The sequence below is a fragment of the Cherax quadricarinatus genome, chromosome 5 (genome assembly GCF_038502225.1).
Source record: "Cherax quadricarinatus isolate ZL_2023a chromosome 5, ASM3850222v1, whole genome shotgun sequence".
NCBI classification, from domain to species: domain Eukaryota; kingdom Metazoa; phylum Arthropoda; class Malacostraca; order Decapoda; family Parastacidae; genus Cherax; species Cherax quadricarinatus.
This window is the reverse complement of record NC_091296.1, coordinates 63,037,350-63,061,797: the sequence shown is the minus strand read 5'-3', so window position 1 is coordinate 63,061,797 and position 24,448 is coordinate 63,037,350. Positions and strand designations below refer to the sequence as shown.

The following is a 24,448-nucleotide window of genomic DNA, read 5'->3' as shown; positions in this document are numbered from 1 at the left end:
GTGAAGGACCATTGCTGGTGGAAGCTCTTGAAAACCTTAATTTGATCTCCCCACTCAAAGGGCCTATGGAGAATGGAAATGCCACAGCTATTTTAGTAGTGTATATATTAATCATTCAAGTTTTCCTTATGTTGCTGCATAATTTTTTTTTAAGAATCCCTTATTGTTTATCCAAAATGACTGCTCTAAAAATCTATGATTTGACTACAAAATTTCTAAGACCCTTACGAACAGCTCGTATTCTGTATATAATCAGGTGGTTTATAGGCATCATTATCACTGATTTTCATAGGATATATACAGTGTTGCACTCTAGAAATTTGAAAATGGCAAAATTGCACAAATTCTCAAATATTAATGTGCTATTCTCTGTGAGTAACACTTTCTCTGATTTATTTATCATAAATGTTAAAAATTTCATTTATTTTAATTCTTATCCACATCCCATTTCTAGTAAAACACCCTTCATGGGGGCAAGGGCTTCTGATCCAAGAAATTGGAGCTTCTCTTCCACAGATCAGATTTAACTACCATTGCCCCTCCTATTCTTCATGCACTGTATGACCCTTTGTAGGTTTAGTCTTTACCCATGACTATAATAATAATTGTCCAACACAGGTTAGAACAGAACAGCCCACATTCATGTATTTTATTTCTTAGTGTCAAGAAGAATGCCCTCTTGGCACTTATGGAGTCAATTGCACCGAGAGTTGCACCTGCCGCAATGGAGCAACGTGCTCACACATAAGTGGCCGATGTTTCTGTAAAGATGGCTGGCTTGGAAGCAGCTGCTCTATTCCTGCATGTCCTCCTAACCAATATGGCTCTGGATGCTCGCAGATATGCTCGTGTGAAAAGGATAATACAGAAAGGTAAGCCATATAAATCTTTGGACTGGATATAAATTTGACTGTCCTGAAAAATGTTAATGTAAAATAAACTGAAGAACATGTGTGAAAAATAGGGTTATGTTCCTTAGCATTGTAATACTGCTTTTTTAAAACTATCCCATTTCCCCTCCAATACCCATACTTGCACTAGCCCATCTTTCTGCCAATAGTTGCCTATGTCTCAACCTACCTGCCTTAGTTTATAAACTTTCACCTCTCTAACTGTTGCCATTTTCCTTTTGTCCCATCTACCTTTTTACCGTAACTGTAACTACAACTAGATAATGATCTGATATATCCATTGTCCCTCTATAAACACGTACATCCTGAAGCCTACCCATCAACCTTTTATCCACCAATACATAGTCTAACAAACTACTTTCATTAAGTGCTATATCATATCTTTCATACTTATTTATCCTATTTTTCTTAAAATGTGTATTGCTTATTACCAAACCTCTTTCTGCACATAGTTCAATTAAAGGCTACCCATTTTCATTTATCCCTAACACCCTAAATTTACCTACTACTCTCTCTACAACATTTTTATCCACTTCATCATTGAGATCACCAACCACAAGTACTCGCTTGGTTTAAAACTCTCCATGCACTCTCAGCATTTCCCAAAATCTCTCTACACCTCTATCTTTTCCAGGTGCATAAACACTTACTATAACCCACTTTTCACATCCAACCCATATTTTATTCCACATAATCCTTGAATTTATACATTTATATTCCTTCTTTTCCTGCCATAACTTATCCTTCAGTATAACTGCTACTTCTTCCTTAGCTCTAACTATTAGAAACCCCTGACCTAATCCCATTTATTTGTCCCCACTGAAACTCTCCTACCCCCTTCAGCATTTTCACTTAGAGGCAGGACATCCAGCTTCTTTTCATTCATAACATCCACAATCATTTCTTTCTTATCATTTGCACTACATCCATGCAGTCAAACATCCCACATTGACGGTTTTCTTTTTCTTTTTAGTAAGCTATACAGGAAAAGGGGGGGTTACTAGCCCATTGCTGCCAGCACTTTAGTTGACTTTTAAAACGCACTTGGCTTACGGAGGAAAGATTCTTATTCCACTTCCCCATGGATATGAAAGGAAAGGTAATAAGAACAAAACTAATAAAATCAAAGAAGACTCGAATGAGTGTGTATGCATAAACGTGTACATGCATGTGTAGTGTGACCTAAGTGTAAGTAGAAGTAGCAAGACGTACCTGAAATCTTGCATGTTTATGGGACTGAGAAAGACGCCAGCAATACTATCATCATGTAAAACAAATACAGGCTTCTGTTTTACTCGCTTGGCAGTACAGTAGTACCTCCCTGGGAGGTTGCTGTCTACCAACGTACTGTACAAATGTGTTACAGTTGATGTCGCCTTGTGCAATACCTGTACAAGTATACAACAGGCAGTTCCATTTGTTACTTGCCACAACTATCACCTGCCTCCTCCACAGCCACAATCTCCTGCAAACATCGGTAAAAATACCATACATTACTGGCCTAAAACAAGATTTTTTACTATGTAAATATGCCCATCATAATAAGTGCAAGCTATCCCCCCAAAAAATAGGAAATGGTGATCATAATCAAGAGACAACCTTCTCAGGTTATCAGCATGTCCTGTTATTGCTGGGTTTGAAGGTTGTGATGACCCAAGGTTTGTATTTGTCTCAATGAAGTGACATTAACTGCTAGAATTTTTTTTTTCTTCCAAAAAAAGAAACACTTTTGCCATCATTACCTGTATCAGTCTTACCTTACCTGTCCTTGGGAAATACAGCAAAAATTTAATATTTCTGCTACTTTGTCCATCTTTGAGCTAATTCCAGTCCTCAAAGCAAGAAAATCACCTTTATTTCAGATGATACCAAGAAAAAGCCAATAAAACCATAAAAACCACATAAAACATGTCAGTGTCTGTATTTTAAACCAAACCCATGGTTTTGCTTTTCCCATCATGCACTGTTTGGGGCAGATGTTTTTTATACTGTACACTCGCTGCACAGACCCATTCTCTCATATCTAGGTGAAAATTTACCACTCACAGCTTGAGTGAGCTGAGCTCATGATACAGAACTACACGGGGCACCCTGGCTTCAATGACAGTTCTATATGATGGCCACTGAAAGGTTAATGTGCAAATTGAAAATGCTACACTAGGTTTAAAAAAATTTCTCAATATAAAACAAACATTACGTTTTTCATTTGGTAAGAGACGTAATTATCTGGAGTCAGAGTAGCTAATATATTCCTGAGCCACTCAGCTTTTTCCCTCGATACTTATTTTTTTTTTTTTTTTTTTTTTTTTTTTTTTTTTATTATTATTATTATTATTATTATTATTATTATTATTACTATTATTATTATTATTATTATTATTATTATCACACCGGCCGATTCCCACCAAGGCAGGGTGGCCCGAAAAAGAAAAACTTTCACCATCATTCACTCCATCACTGTCTTGCCAGAAGGGTGCTTTACACTACAGTTTTTAAACTGCAACATTAACACCCCTCCTTCAGAGTGCAGGCACTGTACTTCCCATCTCCAGGACTCAAGTCCGGCCTGCCAGTTTCCCTGAACCCCTTCATAAATGTTACTTTGCTCACACTCCAACAGCACGTCAAGTATTAAAAACCATTTGTCTCCATTCACTCCTATCAAACACGCTCACGCATGCCTGCTGGAAGTCCAAGCCCCTCGCACACAAAACCTCCTTTACCCCCTCCCTCCAACCTTTCCTAGGCCTCCCCCTACCCCGCCTTCCTTCCACTACAGACTGATACACTCTTGAAGTTATTCTGTTTCGCTCCATTCTCTCCACATGTCCGAACCACCTCAACAACCCTTCCTCAGCCCTCTGGACAACAGTTTTGGTAATCCCGCACCTCCTCCTAACTTCCAAACTACGAATTCTCTGCATTATATTCACACCACACATTGCTCTCAGACATGACATCTCCACTGCCTCCAGCCTTCTCCTCGCTGCAACATTCATCACCCATGCTTCACACCCATATAAGAGCATTGGTAAAACTATACTCTCATACATTCCTCTCTTTGCCTCCAAGGACAAAGTTCTTTGTCTCCACAGACTCCTAAGTGTACCACTCACCCTTTTCCCCTCATCAATTCTATGATTCACCTCATCTTTCATAGACCCATCCGCTGACACGTCCACTCCCAGATATCTGAATACATTCACCTCCTCCATACTCTCTCCCTCCAATCTGATATCCAATCTTTCATCACCTAATCTTTTTGTTATCCTCATAACCTTACTCTTTCCTGTATTTGCTTTCAATTTTCTTCTTTTGCACACCCTACCAAATTCATCCACCAATCTTTGCAACTTCTCTTCAGAATCTCCCAAGAGCACAGTGTCATCAGCAAAGAGCAACTGTGACAACTCCCACTTTATGTGTGATTCTTTATCTTTTAACTCCACGCCTCTTGCCAAGACCCTCGCATTTACTTCTCTTACAACCGCATCTATAAATCTATTAAACAACCACGGTGACATCACACATCCTTGTCTAAGGCCTACTTTTACTGGGAAATAATTTCCCTCTTTCCTACATACTCTAACTTGAGCCTCACTATCCTCGTAAAAACTCTTCACTGCTTTCAGTAACCTACCTCCTACACCATACACCTGCAACATCTGCCACATTGCCCCCCTATCCACCCTGTCATACGCCTTTTCCAAATCCATAAATGCCACAAAGACCTCTTTAGCCTTATCTAAATACTGTTCACTTATATATTTCACTGTAAACACCTGGTCCACACACCCCCTACCTTTCCTAAAGCCTCCTTGTTCATCTGCTATCCTATTCTCCGTCTTACTCTTAATTCTTTCAATAATAACTCTACCATACACTTTACCAGGTATACTCAACAGACTTATCCCCCTATAATTTTTGCACTCTTTTATCCCCTTTGCCTTTATACAAAGGAACTATGCATGCTCTCTGCCAATCCCTAGGTACCTTACCCTCTTCCGTACATTTATTAAATAATTGCACCAACCACTCCAAAACTACATCCCCACCTGCTTTTAACATTTATATCTTTATCCCATCAATCCCGGCTGCCTTACCCCCTTTCATTTTACCTACTGCCTCACGAACTTCCCCCACACTCACAACTGGCTCTTCCTCACTCCTACAAGATGTTGTTCCTCCTTGCCCTATACACGAAATCACAGCTTCCCTATCTTCAACAACATTTAACAATTCCTCAAAATATTCCCTCCATCTTCCCAATACCTCTAACTCTCCATTTAATAACTCCTCTCCTATTTTTAACTGACAAATCCATTTGTTCTCTAGGCTTTCTTAACTTGTTAATCTCACTCCAAAACTTTTTCTTATTTTCAACAAAATTTGTTGATAACATCTCACCCACTCTCTCATTTGCTCTCTTTTTACACTGCTTCACCACTCTCTTAACCTCTCTCTTTTTCTCCATATACTCTTCCCTCCTTGCATCACTTCTACTTTGTAAAAACTTCTCATAAGCTAACTTTTTCTCCCTTACTACTCTCTTCACATCATCATTCCACCAATCGCTCCTGTTCCCTCCCGCACCCACTTTCCTGTAACCACAAACTTCTGCTGAACACTCTAACACTACATTTTTAAACCTACCCCATACCTCCTCGACCCCATTGCCTATGCTCTCATTAGCCCATCTATCCTCCAATAGCTGTTTATATCTTACCCTAACTGCCTCCTCTTTTAATTTATAAACCTTCACCTCTCTCTTCCCTGATGCTTCTATTCTCCTTGTATCCCATCTACCTTTTACTCTCAGTGTAGCTACAACTAGAAAGTGATCTGATATATCTGTGGCCCCTCTATAAACATGTACATCCTGAAGTCTACTCAACAGTCTTTTATCTACCAATACATAATCCAACAAACTACTGTCATTTCGCCCTACATCATATCTTGTATACTTATTTATCCTCTTTTTTCTTAAAATATATATTACCTATAACTAAACCCCTTTCTATACAAAGTTCAATCAAAGGGCTCCCATTATCATTTATACCTGGCACCCCAAACTTACCTACCACACCCTCTCTAAAAGTTTCTCCTACTTTAGCATTCAGATCCCCTACCACAATGACTCTCTCACTTGGTTCAAAAGCTCCTATACATTCACCCACTTATACCCACTCTTAAAACAATAAGCAGATTTATTTACGAAGATGATTCTTATGTATAATATAAGAGGTTGCTTGATTAATGTATGCAGATCAAGACCCATAGGTATGCAAGGAATTTCAGGCAGACTTAAGACTAAATAAACCTAAAAAAAAAAAAAATACCATTTAAGCTATAGTGTTATTAAAGTGTATTGAGATTAGTACAAAAGTCATTTTGTCATATTCATAAAACTGATTACCAGTATGTATTTTGACACAAAGTTGCACTGTGAACTTCATAAATTCACAATATAACATAAGTAGGTTCAACAAAGATGAGATAATGAAGCACGTTGATCATGTTTACTCCACCAGATGATGCTGAAACCATCTCTGGAAGAGGATTATCAGAGAACTTGGGCAGAAGTACACTTTTGATTTTGTTTTAATATAGTCTCATTCTTAGGTAGTAGGTTGGTGGACAGTAACCACCCAGGGAGGGACTACCGTCCTGCCAAGCTAGTGTAAAACTGAGGCCTGTAATTTTTACATGATGCTACAATTGCTGGTGTCTTTTTTTGTTTCATAAACATGCAAAATTTCAGGTATGTCTTACTTCTTCTACTTACACTTAGGTCACATTACACATGCATGTACAAGCATATACAGTGTATTATACACACTCCTCTGGATTTTCTTCTATTTTCTTGCTAGTTCTTGTTTATTTCCTATCTCCATGGGGAAGTGGAACAGAATTCTTCCTCTGTAAGTCATGCATTCCCTAAGAGGTGACTAAAATGCTGGGAGCAAGGGGCTAGTAACCTCTTCTGTATACATTACTAAATTTAAAAAGAAAAACTACTTTCAATTTTCTTTTTGGGCCACCCTTCTTCATGGGATACTGCCAGTTTATTCAAAGAAGATAGTCTTGTTACCCAAATTTCAATACAGTGATCTGCCTATAATAGTGGAGTTTAACTGTATTGTATATGCCATCTGCCTATCTGGCTTTCCTGTGTAATTTCTGACTGTCATAGTAACTCCATAGATCGGATATTCAGGACTTGACAGCAGTTTTTTGTATTATATCCATTTCTAAAGTGGCTTCCTTAGTTAAAAGTACAGCCTCTCCTTACTTAGCAACATACTAGTGTACCGACGACTTGGACTTAGGACGGGTTCTCTGACTTGTATGCATACCTAAATAATGTATATTAGAGCTGATTTCCTCTATTCTGTTTATTGCAATATACGTTACACTACTGTATAAACATTTAAAAATATACCAGAAATGTTATAAATGGTGCAAAGATGACATTAAAACTATCAAAGATGGTTGACACAAACCCGCTTCCATTATAGTATGCTCCTTGCTTAGCAACAAATTAATTTACTGACATGGGCTTAGGAATGAAACTCCATTGTTAAGTGAGGAGAGCCTGTAGTTTTGTATTTTTCTTAATAGGTTTATACACTGATAATGGCTTTAATTCATTTCTTAAGTCTTTCCTGTATTTCAGATGTCACCCCTGGTCTGGAGTTTGTGAGTGTAAGGCAGGTTGGGCTGGGGAAACATGTACCCGAGCATGTCCGTTTTACAAGTATGGAGAGAAGTGTGCCAAAAGCTGCCAGTGTAAAAATGGGGCATTTTGCGATCCAATTAATGGATCCTGCATATGTGCTCCAGGTAAGATAAATACTCTATTCTCTCTGCATATGCAAATTTGTTGATCCATTAACAACATTTAAATCTCAGGGTATTCAATCTTCAGTGTTTAGTCTGCCACATTTCTATATAAATCTTAGTGATTGTCAGGTCACACTTACTATTTCCTCTTTGGTCTTGTCACAGTATTTTACCATGCATTTTATGAAAAGAGGAAACCTAATATCTTTTTTTTTTTTTTTAACTGAGGCCTCTTGTTTTCTGTTAGTGGTACCAAGAAATCAATACATACAGTATCTTGTATTCCTTTATGATCTTATGTGAGGTTATCATATTTCTGTGTATAAATTTAGAACTGAAGAGTTCTTCCATAAATGCAGTACACCATCTGTGATTGGTGAAACATCTTCAAAAGGCAGTACTGGCACCTACGAAGTACTGTACTTCTTAGGTTGACTTACTCTGTAACTGCTTTCCAACTTTACCACAAGATTCTTGCATCAGTTAAATAATTAACATGATCATCAGCTCTCATAGCTTCTCCTTCATGGAGTGCTGGTTTGTTTAAGTTACTGCAACTTCCTCCTTTTGTTTCTAATGATGCACTTTTGATAATGTTATAATACATAAATAACCTACACATAGGTTTCTTTTCTTGTATGTGTGGGTTATTTGTGTATTGCTCCAGTCATATGTGCCTTTTTATTTAATAGTGTTGCACAAGTAGTGGAAGTGGAGAAGAATGTGTATCGTAAAAAGTAACGAAAATGCAAAATGAAGAAAACAATTTTATTGTCAGCCTGCCTAGGTGGGAGATGGCCAGTGTTGGAAAAAAAAAATAATTATCCTCAAGGAAGATTAAGATACAAAAGATAATTAAGCCATCTTGACTTAATCATATTTCAATGTGCTAGTAGTTATTTTTAGTGATTTTTTTTTTTTGTGCTTTATTTTGTTTGTTATATATTCAGTAGAAGTTTTGTCAATTTTCAGGGTACCATGGGGAGCAATGTGGAAAACACTGCCCACAAAACAGGTATGGCCAGAACTGTGAATTGGAGTGTCGCTGCAAAAACTCACTTGGCTGTTCACATGAATCTGGCAAGTGCATATGTAGACCGGGTAAGTGTATAGAGAGAAAATGTTAAAATATTGTTTTCCTTTTCAATACTCCCCACAATTATAATTATGAATATCCTGTTTAGTGCCCAGATAACATTAAAGAACTTGGTGATTAAATACACACTGCACAATTTTTTTTTGCGCCATAAAATGGTGTTAGTTTTCATTTTTGTATAAATTTTAACATCTCAATTTCTGAAATTTTTGTGTTATTAATGAAGCAAGATTATTTTTTCTAACTTAAATTTCTAGGTTGGGAGGGTCAGCAGTGTTCCCTCACTTGCCTACTGGACTTCTATGGAGGTAACTGTACCAAGATATGTGATTGTCAGAACAATGGATCATGTAATCCAATATCTGGCAAGTGTACATGTGGCCCAGGACATTTTGGGGACAAATGTGAGAAGACTTGTGATCAGGGCTACCATGGCATGGCCTGTGTTAATTTCTGTGCCTGCGTTGGCCCAAATGTTGAAGGCTGTGATCCAGAATCTGGCAGATGTATATGCAAACCTGGTTTTAGAGGTAAAGGAAATTGTTTAATTTTTTAAACTTCTATTTCCCACCAAGTCTAAAAAAGAAAAACACATTCTTTCTGACTCATTCCTTAACTGTCTTCCCAGGAGAGCACAGTCATAACACTTTCAGTGATGCTTTGAAGTTCAACATCCACAACCATCCTGTGTAGTAACTATTCATTGGAGGACTATCACCCTGTTATATGGATGTGAAATGGAACCCTGTTTAATATTTAATATTTTGCACTGGCTGAATTGTTGCTATGCTTTGTCTCGTGAACACATGACTGGTAAATCTTGTAAACTTCTGCTTGTATTCATACTGTACATTTAACTTGAAGTAGGATTTTCACAGTAGTGGTGTACAGGAGAGAGTGGGATACAAGTTAAATGCTGCTTGCATGAATTTGTCATAATTATTCACAGTGTAGCTACATTTGCTGCCATTCTTAGCTGCCTCCCTCCCTGTATTAATCTTATTAGTGTTTTATGTAAATTTCATCAGTGATTTGATAATTTTGTATCTTTTTGACAGGTGTAAGTTGTGAGTCTCAATGTCCTCGTGGATATTATGGAGAATCTTGTACAAAAAAATGTGATTGCAAGAACAATGGATCGTGCAACATTCTGACAGGAAAGTGCATATGTGAGCGAGGGTGGCATGGTGCTGACTGCAACACACCTTGCAGACCTGGCAAGTATGGAGTGAATTGCAACCAGGACTGCCCAACATGTGTTCATGGTGAGTATAAAGAAAACTAGGAGCTATTATTGCTCTTGTGCAGTAAAATTACTAATGAGTTGCACTTGTTAAGACTGTCTACTCATGAGCAAGTCTTGAAACGCCTTGGAGTATCGTGCCCGAGTTATTACCGTACTGTGCTACTTTAGACCCATTTCTACATGAATAAATTCTGCATGAAGTTTAAAATTACCTAGGTATATGTGATTTGCAACAATTGTTTTATAAATTGCGAACAGTATAATTAAAACGTGGAATACTGTATTTGGAATTTGACAAAACTAAAGTGATCTTATATTTTCAGGAAATGGCACATGTCATCCACAATCAGGGGCATGTGTTTGTGCAGCTGGTTGGCGAGGTCCTCGATGTGACCGCACATGCTCCTTGGGCTCCTGGGGATTTGACTGTGCCAATGAATGTAGATGTCGAAATGGTGCTGAATGCCAACACGAAACGGGTATAACAGTAGATTCTCGAGCTATATAGGCTATATATGTGTTATTTTAAATGTTATCTCTTGGTGGCTGAATAAATCTGTCATCCCCCCACCCCTCCCACACAAACTGGCTATATGCAAAATGAAAGTATTTTGTTTCCTATCAGGTAAATAACCTTAAGATTGCATGTAAATTAAACTATAATCTATATGTAAATGTACAGCTCAGTGAGAGAAAAGTAGAATGTTCTCACAAGGAAAGAGGTTAAAGGAGTGGGTAAGAAATGTAAGTAAGAGGAAATGAGTAATCCTTTAACAATCATTTTTGCTAGACATAGAAATGAAAGTACTAATGAAACAAATGGAGGAATCTTAGAGGTAGCCATGAGTTACCTGTAGGTCAGTGGTTGGTGTTGTGTGCCTCTGTCTGAAAAACTCATTGTGATTCCCTGGCACTGCATGACACTTGGACAAATCTTGCACCTGTTTGCCTAGTGGTAAATAAGCAATGTACAACGTAGTAGTAGTAGCAGTAGTAGAAGTAGGAGGAAACATTACAACTGAGCTACAAGACTCATCCAACTGTTATCAGTAATTTGCATCCTTGTGGGTGGTAAACTGAAACTAGGGATTAGCTGTGAAATAAGCTGAGGTGCTGATTAAGTACTTGTACCCTGTTAAGTTGAATTCTGCTAAGAAAGAAAATAACATTAAAATTGCCGAGAGAGAAATGAGGGAATCAGAGAATGGGAAGTGGTAAAATGTTGTACTTTATGAAGAGCATTGAACATTCACATCACTCATTACAGGGCTAAGGCTTGATCCTCTCTTTGCTTATCCTTAGACAGGCATGTTAGCTAACTGCTCACACATGTCAAATGTGGGAGCAGCAGCAGGGAGGAATTTACACTGAAATGCTGAAAGTAGGTGGTGGTAGTGCAGGAGTGGTTGGCACTTTCTTTTATGCACATTGGGAGGGGGGGGGGGAAGCCCAAGGATTGGCAGAGTACCAGGGACAGACACAGACAAGTAGGTTAGTATTTATAAGTGGGGAAAAGTTTTCTTCATAAGAGTGGGTTTTAGACACTTGTCTAAGACTTAATTGTCCACTTTTAATTTGGCTATGGCTTCAGTGTTCTGAATTATGGTCATTGTTAGTTTTTCTATGTAAGTGCTGGAAAAAAACTACTGAATTTATTGTAAAATACAGATCAAAAGAATAACTCATTTAATGACCTATTACATACATTGAATATTGACTACAAATGATTCTTAATAAATGGTTTTAGATTATATTAATGAAATAAATTCTGTTGTAATAGCAGTGTATTACTGCATTACAGATGTAATTTTTTTTATTGTAGGGGAGTGCCTGTGTTTGCCGGGCTGGAGAGGTGCAGACTGTTCACATCCGTGCCCTCCAGGAACCTTCGGTTATAACTGCCTTCAGACATGTCACTGCCGTAATCATGCCTCGTGTCGTGGCAATGATGGTTTTTGCGAATGTAAACCAGGATGGATGGGCCCTGGATGCACACAAAGTGAGTGTAATGGTTTATGCATATAGAAACTGATAAATGTAATTTAATGCCTTTGGTTATCTCTTCATGTATTCCTGTAGAGAGATTCTTTAACATTTCAAGTGTTTTACCAAAGTTTATTTTGTTAGCTATATCTAAAACAATTTAAAAGAAATGTATTAAATTTTGCATGTGAATGATACCTTATTCACATGCTTTGAAGATTTGTCTCTAATATAACCACAATGAATAACTGAGACTACATCAAACTTGCCACATATGGATTCTAATATTAAGTAATACACTAGGTAGTTTTGGTTAAAAATGCATCCTGGAAAGGTATATAAAGTTCAATGAAATTTGATCTTTTTGTTATTATAGCTCTCGACCATTTAGGATAATTTGGAATGAGGGATTCCTTCGGGATAGATCTGGAGTGTGTAAACTTTTATTTGTAAGCTGCTGCCTACTAGTTCTCAAAATTAATACTTTATTTTTATTGAGGTGGATTTTATTTGGTATACAAATAAATCTTTATAAAATTGCTTTAAGTAGTTTCTGTACGAGACATATTAATGTAATGCACTGTGAATTTTCAGCTTTGTAACCCTCTTGTAACGGTTGAAGTGATCTAGATAAGTAATCTAGACTCTCCTGCTATTTTGCTTGACGCCGATAACGTGTCAGCGTGCCTCGTTGTGCTCCCGGTTTTTCTGGTGTTTTCACGGTCGCTCTTACGTGCTAGAACTTTAATTTGTGTCATCAATCCTATACGATACATCCCTCTAGCGCCTGGAACCAATCTTGGGCGGAAAACATTATATACTGAGTAAAAAAAGGAGAATTAGTGTGCACTTCCTAGCAGAGTTTACTGCCAGAGGGGAATCATAGGCCTGTCCCGTGTGGAAAAATAATAATATTGAACTTTGTGTCAGAGGAAAGAAAGTCTCCCTGAAAGCATTGAGTATACATAGTGTATAGTGTATACTACAGTGGCTCCCTAGTATATTGATGATAAAGGCTAAAGTGTCATTTGAAAACAGGTGAATTTGTAAATGAAGTGATAAGCCTATAGAGGCAGGTGCCAGAAGTCGCCAGAAACTTACCACAGGTCAGCTGTTTTTAATAATCTTCCTGGCCTGCTAGTGTACTCGCATATAATCTAGTGATACCAGTGAATAGCAGAATACAGTGTTGTAGTAGCAACTAACCAGTATTATAATGGTACTTAGTGAAGTGGAGTGACTTTCATTAGTTTCTTTTTCTTGAAATACCAGACGTTACTGTGAATTTCATATAACCTGTAGTTACCAGCGGTCGCAATATACACAACGAGAAGCAATTATTACTACAGAAAAAGCGCCCTTCCTCCAAAATTTGCACCAGTCAACTATAGTGATAATATAGCATTTATTGTGGTGGAGACGGAAAAAAAAAAAAAAAAATAGAGAAGCTAGATACAGCGATTGATAAACAAAGGTGGAGGCTCGACCGTTCGTCATTGTAGGAGTGCCAGCAGTCACCGGCTCTTCAACACGCAAGTTATACTTTTGTATCAATCAAATCACATATTACTCGGGTAGATAATTTCCAGTAGATCCTTCATGTGTTAGCTCAAATCACCGACCAGTATGGTTTAAATAAGTGACCCACTGATCAGATCAGATAGACTGGTCCGAACCCTTGACTGGTCCGAACCCTGGACTGGTTTCAAACGGTTTCGTTGTGCACCACCTAGCAGGTTATTAATAGAATATTCAAGAGGTTGCTAGTAGAATTGCAGTAAATAAACCATTCAAATCATTATGAAGCTGTGTGTAGTCTGTGGTCAGTCAAACAAACGGGCTTCCACATGCATAAATTGTCATTTCTGTGGAAATTGGTGTCACGCCCCTTGTGCAGATATCCAAGAACTAGCTACAAGCAGTATTAAAACAGGGAAGTGTTTTTGGGTATGCCCAAATGAGATAAATCTGTGGACTAAAATCACAAGGGTATTAAAAGAGGTCAACATCAAAGCTGCTTTCATAGAAAACCTGGAAGCTTTCTACAACAGATGGGAACATAAAAAGTCCGGGCTGAATGGTACTGCCCTTGATACTGGCCATGTAGTCAGAAACTGTAAGGCTGGAGATGATGTCCTGGTAGTCAGTAAATGGGGGGCTGATAGTGCTGTCCTGGGAGACAGAAATGGGGAAGCTGGAGGTGCTGTCCTGGGAGACAGTAATGGTGAAGCTGGAGGTGCTGTCCTGGGAGACAGTAATGGTGAAGCTGGAGATGCTGTCCTGGGAGACAGTAATGGGGAAGCTGGAGATGCTGTCCTGGGAGACAGTAATGGTGAAGCTGGAGATTTTGTCCAGGTAGTCGGGAATTATACGCAGGAAGGAATACATATGAATGACCGCATAGGGGACAGGAGCCATAGTAGGGAAACAAGTGTAGTCAAAGATAAGATAAAACCAATATTGCAAACTAGAAATACCGCAGGAAATAGCAAACAAGAGGACTCCACTAGCAATAGTGAGGATATATTACCAAAAACAAATGGTGGGAGCTCCATTGTTGGTGCTAGGGAGGATAGAAGTAAGACAGGGAAACATGCACCAACAGGGAATACAGTCACAGAAACCCAAGGCAAACGGAAACCAAGCCTGTGCACATACTATGCACTCGGTATCTGCTGGCATGGGAAATCTGGAAAAACAGATGGGACGTGCAACTATGACCACCCTAGGAAATGCCATGCCCATATGACAACAGGAAAATGCAAACTCCCTTCCTGTAAGCTTTTTCACCCTGAACTGTGTACCTCTTCAGTACAGGAAAGACTGTGCTATAACTTAAATTGCCAGGCATACCATCTAAAGGGGACAAAAAGATACAAAACATCCAGGCCATGGGAAAACCTGGGTAGCCACAGCCACTCAAGAGGGAGAGGTTTTTTAGTGCCAGGAAGGAAAAAAAACTGGCAGGAAATGGCAGAAATCGTACACCAAATCCAGTCATTCCTGGAGTGGAACCACAGTCGATGGCCTCCACTCCAAATTTTTTTTTTTTTTTTATTTATTTATTTATTTATAATTTGAGCACACTTACAGAGGTACAAAAAAAAATACAGATAAGAGCAGCATGCCAAAGCCACTTATACTATGCATAGCATTACGGGCTGGCTTAAAATTAACTTAAGATTAACTAAGCAATGATGAAATCAGTGAAAAACATTAATGTAAACTGATTACTATAAAGCACAAGTGAGTATTACAAAGACAGGTCATATGGTTGCATGCATTGTTGTAAATTCAGTAGAATGGAGTATTCTGTTAGGTAGTGAATTTAAAAAATAATAAAGTTAGATTGGGTTTTAGGTTTAACATTTATGTGATATAATTGTGAGAAACATTTAAGATATACAATTTATAAGGTTCAGTTATTCAGTATTTATTTGGTTTTGGGTGAGTAAGTGATCTTTGAGAAGAGACTTGAATTTATAAACAGGTAGTGTTTCTTTTATATTTACAGGTAATGAATTCCAGATTTTAGGGCCTTTTATGTGCATTGAGTTTTTGCATAGCGTGAGATGGACACGAGGAATATCAAAGAGTGATCTGTGCCTTGTGTTATGGTCATGTGTTCTGTTGAGGTTGGCAAGGAGATGTTTGAGGGGAGGGTTAATATCAGAGTTGAGTGTTCTATGTATGTAATAGGTGCAGTAATAAGTATGGATGTTTTGTATGGTGAGTAGGTTGAGTGTATTGAATATTGGTGGAGTGTGCTGCCTGTAGTGAGAATTTGTTATCATTCTAACTGCAGCCTTTTGTTGGGTAATTAGTGGTCTGAGATGGTTACTTGTTGTTGAGCCCCATGCACAAATTCCATAGGTGAGATAGGGGTAAATAAGAGAGTGATATAGGGCCAGGAGGGCTGACTGTGGAGCATAGTACCGTATCTTCGATAGTATGCCTACAGTCTTGGAAATTTTCTTAGAAATTTGTTGTATATGTGTATGAAATTTGAGTCTATTATCAAGGTGGATTCCTAAGAATTTTCCCTCTGTTAGCTTTGTGATAGGTGATCCGTTTATCATTATGTTAAGAGGGACATCTGTAGCTCTGTTACCAAACTGAATGAAGTAGGTTTTGTCAATGTTTAGTGTAAGTTTGTTAGTACTCATCCAGGTAGATATTTTCTGTAATTCGGTATTTACAGTATTGGCTAGCGTGACTGGGCTCGGGTGGGAGAAGACGTATGTTGTGTCATCAGCAAATAGTGTGGGTTTGAGTAATTGAGAAGCATTTGGTAGGTCATTTATGTATAGGAGAAAGAGAAGAGGGCCAAGGACACTTCCCTGTGGGACACCAACTGTAATTGGTTGTGCAGAAGAGTTTGCCCCATTTGCGTACACATATTGGCTTCTGTTGCTGAGGTATGACTTGAGGTAGTTGAGGGAGTGCCCTCTTATACCATAGTGTGATAATTTTACGTGGAGCAAGTCATGGTCAACTGTATCAAAAGCTTTACGTAAGTCAATGAAGATCCCCAGTGGGACTTCTTTTTTCTCTATTGCAGTGTATATATGTTCTAGCATGTGTATAATAGCATCATTAGTATTTTTATTAGGCCTGAATCCAAATTGGCAGGGGTTGAGTATGTTTTGGGAGATAAGGTAGGAGTAGATTCGTTTATGAATTAATTTTTCGAAGATTTTTGAGAGAGGGTGTAAGTTGGATATTGGCCTATAGTTATTCAACTCTGTTTGGTCTCCTCCTTTGTGGATCGGGGTGACCCTTGCTATTTTGAGTACTGTAGGGAAGGTGGAGGATTCAATGGATTTGTTAAAGAGTGTTGCAATGATTGGTGATAGCACTTGTGACACTTTTTTGTATATAAAGGGTGGTAAGGTATTTAAATCTCCTGCCTTGTTTTTTAGTGCGTTGATAATAAGGGAGACTTCGTATGGGTTAGTCGGAGCTAGGAACAGTGTGTTCGGGTAGTTGCCGGTGAGGTAGTCATTTGGTGGGGTATCTGAGCTTGGGATTTTATTGGCAAGGTTTTGTCCTATAGTGGAGAAGAAATCATTGAGTCTGTTTGCTGTTTCTGTTGGTGGGAGTTGGGGTTCATCTGATTTTGCTAATTTTATTTCGCTATTTCGTGATATCTTTTTTGTTCCCAGAATTTCTGATAGGGTTTTCCAGGTCTTTTTTATATCACCTCGTAAGTTGGATAATCTGTTCTCATAATACAATTTTTTTGCCCTTCTTATCAGGCTGGTTAGGATTGACGAGTAACGTTTTGTTTGGTCTCTGGTTATGTGACCCATTCTGTACTGTTTTTCATATTGGTGTTTTGTATTTATGGATTTGAGAATGCTGGGTGTTAGCCAGGGACTGTTCAGTCTCTTAGCTGTCATCTGCTTAGTTTTTTTAGGGCAGTGCTTGTTATAGAGGTATTGAGTCTTTTTTAGAAAATTATTAATACATTCGTCAATATCTGTATTGATTTCTAGCTCAGTGTGCCAATCAATGTTTGCTAATGCTGTTGTGAAGTTATTAATGGCTGCCTCATTGTGAAGTCTGAAGGTGACTTTAGTAGTGTCTTGGGGTAATTTACCAAGAGTTGTTATGAGGAAAGTAGGGTAGTGGTCTGTGGTATTATCTGTAATTATGCCTGATTTTAAAGGGGATATGGTGTTGGTCCAGATGTGGTCAAGTAGGGAAACACTAGTCTCTGTAACTCTTGTAGGTTTTGTTACTGTTGGTAGCAACATACAGTTACTCATTGTGTTTGTGAATTCAGTAACGTGTGGGTCCTGGTCTTGCAGGAGATTTATATTGAAGTCACCTGAGAGTAGTAAGTGATCTTTGTTCATGCGTGCATCAGTTATCATACTTCCTAGGTTTTGACTAAATTGGCTAATGTTTGACTGTGGAACTCTGTAGATGTTTATCAATGTGAGAGGTTTTCGTAGGTATTTGGATTTGAATTTGGCTATTATATATTCCCCATGTTCATCTCTTGTGCAAGTATTAGTGATACATTCTAGTTGGTCTGAGTAGTATATGGCTGTGCCACCCCCTTGTTGGTCTGGCCTACAGTTGTGTATGGCTGTGTAACCAGGAATGGTATAGACATCTGTAGTATCAGGCTTTAGCCAGGTTTCAGTTAGTGTAATGATGGACATATTGGCATGTAAGGAATTTAGTAATGCTATGAGGTCATCGTAATGCTTGCTTAAAGATCTGATATTGTAGTTAAAGATAGTTATGTTGTTGTTGGCACTGAGAAGTGCCTTTGATTGTTCTGCAGTGTAGTAATTACAGTAACTGTTTGATTCATTTAAGTCATTAAATAAGAGGTTGGTATCTGGATCAATGCTTGTAATCATAAGATTTGTAGTGAATCTATAGTTAGAATTAAGTATAAAACAAAGTAAATAGTCTTAAGCTAAAAAATAGCACCTGAATTATTTAACAAATGTAAAATAATGAGCTAAGGTAGTTTTTTTTTTTTTTTTTTTTTTTTTTTTTTTTTTTTTTTTTTTAAGCTAAAATAAAGGAGACAATATAAAAGGGACTAGTACAAATAAAGTGATGATCAAATAATGGAGCTTGGGAATATGATAGTAGGTAGTACTATAAAATAAATGAGCTTTGGAATATAATGCAAAATTGTGAACTTGTTCTACTTTAGCACCTGAGAATAGCACCTTGATTATTTTAACAATTGTGAATGTATAAGCTAGGGTAGTTATATAAAGCTAAAATAAAGGAGAAAATATATAAGGGACTAAAATTAAGTAATGGTAAACAAAGTTAAATGGACAGATGGTCACTATGAAATAATATTGGTTTAGGAGTAAGATCTGATTTGTAATATTAGATAAATTGAGCAGTTTATTGCACAATAAAAGTAAAAAAAATGAGGTAGTTGGTACTAGCTAGCAAAAGATAGTTTTGGTACTTGCAAAAAAGTAATTGGAATATACACTAATTGAATATACAATGTAAAGTGACTAAAAAAACAAGTAGTGATAAACAAAATTAAATGGACAGGTAAGAAAAAATGAATATTATTAATTTGGAGTAAGATTTGACTTTTAATTTAAAATTATGAGCAATTAATAGCAGTAAGAAAGTTATAGAGTATTGGAGGTAGTTGGCATTAGCTAGTGATGAAAAATAATAAAAATAATAATGTACAATATGATAGTAACGTACACTATATGCACCACACGTATATATGTATTAAGGGCACTTATTTAATCTGTTACAGAAATGTCAGCTTTTCTAAGGAAGGTAGAGAAATCATGTTCGTTTGAGATGGTATATTGTTGTCCTGTTGATGTTTTCCTTACTAGTATTTTCCCATCTCGCGTGAAACACTGATGTATTTTGTTTTCCTGTTTAAGTTTTCTCAGCCTGAACAGAAGGTTTTGACGTTTTTTTGTTAGACACTCATTTATGTACACTCCATTTTTCATTGTAATTGCTGATTTAATTAGGTCCTTTCTTTTATCGTATGAATGAAGTCGGATCATTATACTGTGTTTACTTCCTGGTTTTCCTAACAAACGTGTTTCTTTGATTTCATTGTTTTGCACGATGACTTGTACGTGGTTCTGTATTATCCTGATAGCAGTTTCTTTGCACTGAGCTTGTGTTATGTCACTAGGAATGTGTGGACTGTTTATTATAACTGCATCAGACAACTTATCTTGTTCAGTTTTGTCGTCTTGGAAATCAAGGTATTCATTTAGTCGAGTGTGCATGTTCAGATTCCAGTCCTTGATTGCTTCTTCAACCTTCATATTTATTGTTGTTATTTGTTCAGTGTGACTGGCTATAGCTGCTTTTAGAGTATTTTCTGTATCAACACTTCCCGATGTAATCTTCTCTTCAAGGTTTTGGATCTTATTCTCGAGGTTGGTTATCTTGGAATCTCGTCGCTCGAGTGCTGCTTTGATATCTTTGATTTCATTTTCTAGAGCAACGATGTAGTCCTTGATATTGTCAGGAATAATCGTACCTGAGTTATCATGGATGAATCCTTTGAAGGGAGTGGAGTTGGAGGGGGAGTCAGCCATGTTTGTTGTTGTTGTTGTTGTTCCTTGGGTGGCGGCGGAGAGAGGGGTTGATGATACTCTGGCGTCCTGCTGGGTAGACAAGTTGAGTTCTAGGGTCCTTGCTGTTATTCTTTTATTACTGGTGTTGTGTCTTCTGCGATATCCTTTCATAGTATCACTGAAGTAGATACTGTGTAGCAATGGAGGAGAAGGCTTGTTTTCTCGGAGCTTGGGTTAAGTGGTTGTCTGGCAGCGGAGGCAGTGTTTGGGTTAGCAGGGCTGTCTTCCTTAGATCTTCTAATTTTGTCAAGATTTGGGTTACATTCTTAGTATTCTTGGGTCATGTTGTGGTCTACGTGGGTTCATGTAGTTGAACTTTCACTTAGGCCATCACAAGTTTTGATGGGCGATGTTTTTTTGAGAAAGAAGAGCTGGTAGGATACCGTTGCTGCCGCTGCCGCTGCGAGTGCTGTAGTGGAAGTTTTAGCAGTAAAGGTCGAGAACCAAAACCTAGTCATTGTGATAGTCTACAAGCCTCCGGATGCAACATCCCAGCAATTCCAGGAACAGCTGTTAAAAATTGACCACTGTCTGGAAAACCTTCCAGCTCCTGCACCCAACATCTTGCTCCTGGGGGATTTCAACTTAAGGCACCTAAAATGGAGGAATATAGCAAATAATATTGTTGCAGTAATAACACCAGGAGGCAGCTCTGATGAAAACTCACACTCACGCGAGCTTTTAAATCTCTGCACAAAATTCAATTTAAACCAGCAAATAATGGAGCCTACTAGACTGGAGAATACACTAGACCTCATCTTCACTAACAATGATGATCTGATAAGAAATATCACCATATCAAAAACAATATACTCAGATCACAACATAATTGAGGTTCAGTCATGTATGCGCGGAGCCCCAGACCGACATAATGAGATTAGTCACGAGGGAGCATTCACCAAATTCAACTTCAATAACAAAAACATAAAGTGGGACCAAGTAAACCAAGTCCTAACCGATATAAGCTGGGAAGATATACTAAGCAACACAGACCCCAACTTATGCCTAGAACAGATTAACTCGGTAGCACTCGATGTATGCACAAGGCTTATTCCTCTAAGAAAAAGGAGGAGTAGATGTAAAACAGAAAGAGACAGGCGCTCCCTTTACAGGCGACGGAAAAGAATAACAGAGCGGCTAAAAGAGGTCAATATATCTGAAATGCGTAGGGAGACACTGGTCAGAGAAATAGCAAGCATCGAACTTAAGCTAAAAGAATCCTTTAGGAGTCAGGAATCGCGGGAAGAACTAAAAGCCATAAATGAAATCGAAAGAAACCCAAAGTATTTCTTCTCCTATGCCAAATCAAAATCGAGAACAACGTCCAGTATTGGGCCCCTACTTAAACAAGATGGGTCCTACACAGATGACAACAAGGAAATGAGTGAGCTACTCAAGTCCCAATATGACTCAGTTTTTAGCAAGCCGCTAACCAGACTGAGAGTCGAAGATCAAAATGAATTTTTTATGAGAGAGCCACAAAATTTGATTAACACAAGCCTATCCGATGTTATCCTGACGCCAAATGACTTCGAACAGGCGATAAATGACATGCCCATGCACTCTGCCCCAGGGCCAGACTCATGGAACTCTGTGTTCATTAAGAACTGCAAGAAGCCCCTATCACGAGCCTTTTCCATCCTATGGAGAGGGAGCATGGACACGGGGGTCGTCCCACAGTTACTAAAAACAACAGACATAGCCCCACTCCACAAAGGGGGCAGTAAAGCAACAGCAAAGAACTACAGACCAATAGCACTAACATCCCATATCATAAAAATCTTTGAAAGGGTCCTAAGAAGCAAGATCACCACGCATCTAGAAACCCATCAGTTACACAACCCAGGGCAACATGGGTTTAGAACAGGTCGCTCCTGTCTGTCTCAACTATTGGACCACTACGACAAGGTCCTAAATGCACTAGAAGACAAAAAGAATGCAGATGTAATATATACAGACTTTGCAAAAGCCTTCGACAAGTGTGACCATGGCGTAATAGCGCACAAAATGCGTGCTAAAGGAATAACAGGAAAAGTCGGTCGATGGATCTATAATTTCCTCACTAACAGAACACAGAGAGTAGTCGTCAACAGAGTAAAGTCCGAGGCAGCTACTGTGAAAAGCTCTGTTCCACAAGGGACAGTACTCGCTCCCATCTTGTTCCTCATCCTTATATCCGACATAGACAAGGATGTCAGCCACAGCACCGTGTCTTCCTTTGCAGATGACACCCGAATCTGCATGACAGTGTCTTCCATTGCAGACACTGCAAAGCTCCAGGCAGACATCAACCAAATCTTTCAGTGGGCTGCAGAAAACAATATGAAGTTCAACGATGAGAAATTTCAATTACTCAGATATGGTAAACATGAGGAAATTAAATCTTCATCAGAGTACAAAACAAATTCTGGCCACAAAATAGAGCGAAACACCAACGTCAAAGACCTGGGAGTGATCATGTCGGAGGATCTCACCTTCAAGGACCATAACATTGTATCAATCGCATCTGCTAGAAAAATGACAGGATGGATAATGAGAACCTTCAAAACTAGGGAGGCCAAGCCCATGATGACACTCTTCAGGTCACTTGTTCTATCTAGGCTGGAATATTGCTGCACACTAACAGCACCTTTCAAGGCAGGTGAAATTGCCGACCTAGAAAATGTACAGAGAACTTTCACGGCGCGCATAACGGAGATAAAACACCTCAATTATTGGGAGCGCTTGAGGTTCCTAAACCTGTATTCCCTGGAACGCAGGAGGGAGAGATACATGATTATATACACCTGGAAAATCCTAGAGGGACTAGTACCGAACTTGCACACGAAAATCACCCACTACGAAAGCAAAAGACTTGGCAGACGATGCACCATCCCCCCAATGAAAAGCAGGGGTGTCACTAGCACGTTAAGAGACCATACAATAAGTGTCAGGGGCCCGAGACTGTTCAACTGCCTCCCAGCACACATAAGGGGGATTACCAACAGACCCCTGGCAGTCTTCAAGCTGGCACTGGACAAGCACCTAAAGTCAGTTCCGGATCAGCCGGGCTGTGGCTCGTAGGTTGGTTTGCGTGCAGCCAGCAGCAACAGCCTGGTTGATCAGGCTCTGATCCACCAGGAGGCCTGGTCTCAGACCGGGCCGCGGGGGCGTTGACCCCCGGAACTCTCTCCAGGTAAACTCCAGGTAATTTCTCCAGTGTGTAATAGAAGTTTGACTCCTGTATCGGTTTCACTCGAGTCAAGACTCGACAATTAAGCCACCAATTGGGGAAAATATGATGCCAAATATACTGCTGAATTAAAGGAAATTACATTTTAATCAGATCACTTCGTACCTTCTAACACCACTTGAGGTTGATAGTTTCTGGTAATCAGGCCTGGAGGCCACTTACCAAGTAGGTCTATAGGGAAAATAATAATTTCCTTATTAGTCCTATAGGGAAAATAATTTTCCCTATAGGCCTATAGGGAAATAATTAGGACTGTAAGGAAATGTTGAGAAAATATTAGTCTGATAAGGAAATTATTAGGATGATAGGGAAACCAACAGGTTGGCAGGGAAAAGGGTCAGTGCCAGACTAACCAGGCTGTGATGGATTTGTGGTCCAATGGGCTACTAACAGCAACTGCCTGGGTGACCAGGCAAGCACCAGACAAGCTTAGCCTAAGGCTAAGCTTGTCTGGAGAAGGAAAAATCTCCAGAAACCAGTTAAAAGTATTTTCAGGCACATGTATATGTGGCCTGTGGAAAAATGGTCTGTAGGGATGTAAAGTACATGAATGTGGGAATCTGTCTTGCATAAGCATGGAGGAACACTGCAGCAGGCCTACTGACCCATACATGACAGGTTCTAAGGCTATATTTGCAGTTGTACAATACCAGAAGGTGAACAATATTATTAAGATTTATTCAAATTTTGCATCTGTTTTAGGCCTTAACTCTGGTATTGTATTTTGGTTTTATGTTTCAGCATGCCCGGAGGGTTACTTTGGGCGTCAATGTTTAAACGTTTGCAACTGTAGTACAGACAATTTTATATGTCATCCAGTGGAAGGCTGCAAGTGCAGATATGGTTTTGAAGGTATGTGCTGTATGTTATGACACTGAAACTGTATTAAGCTTTGAGATTTTATGTCCTATGAGAAGATTGTTGCTGTTATTTGTATTTATTTGTATTTTTCAACACACTGAGGCAAGGTGACCCATAAAAGAAACATTCACCATCATTTACACTATCACTGCCTTGCCAGAG

The 24,448-nt window shown here is 38.7% G+C and overlaps 1 protein-coding gene across 16 annotated transcripts in view; it reads left to right on the top strand.

The window, feature by feature from the left end:
* The window catches only part of LOC128685077 (protein draper-like), a 1,011,482-nt gene that overhangs the window by 901,944 nt on the left and 85,090 nt on the right, over positions 1-24,448 (top strand). For all 16 annotated transcript variants that reach the window (XM_070103144.1, XM_070103145.1, XM_070103128.1 and 13 more), the window contains 8 exons: positions 661-872; positions 7,588-7,754; positions 8,727-8,855; positions 9,108-9,380; positions 9,909-10,115; positions 10,420-10,575; positions 11,919-12,095; positions 24,167-24,277. In XM_070103144.1, coding sequence (XP_069959245.1) covers positions 661-872; positions 7,588-7,754; positions 8,727-8,855; positions 9,108-9,380; positions 9,909-10,115; positions 10,420-10,575; positions 11,919-12,095; positions 24,167-24,277 — 1,432 coding nt within the window. The remainder of the gene's footprint in view (positions 1-660; positions 873-7,587; positions 7,755-8,726; positions 8,856-9,107; positions 9,381-9,908; positions 10,116-10,419; positions 10,576-11,918; positions 12,096-24,166; positions 24,278-24,448) is intronic.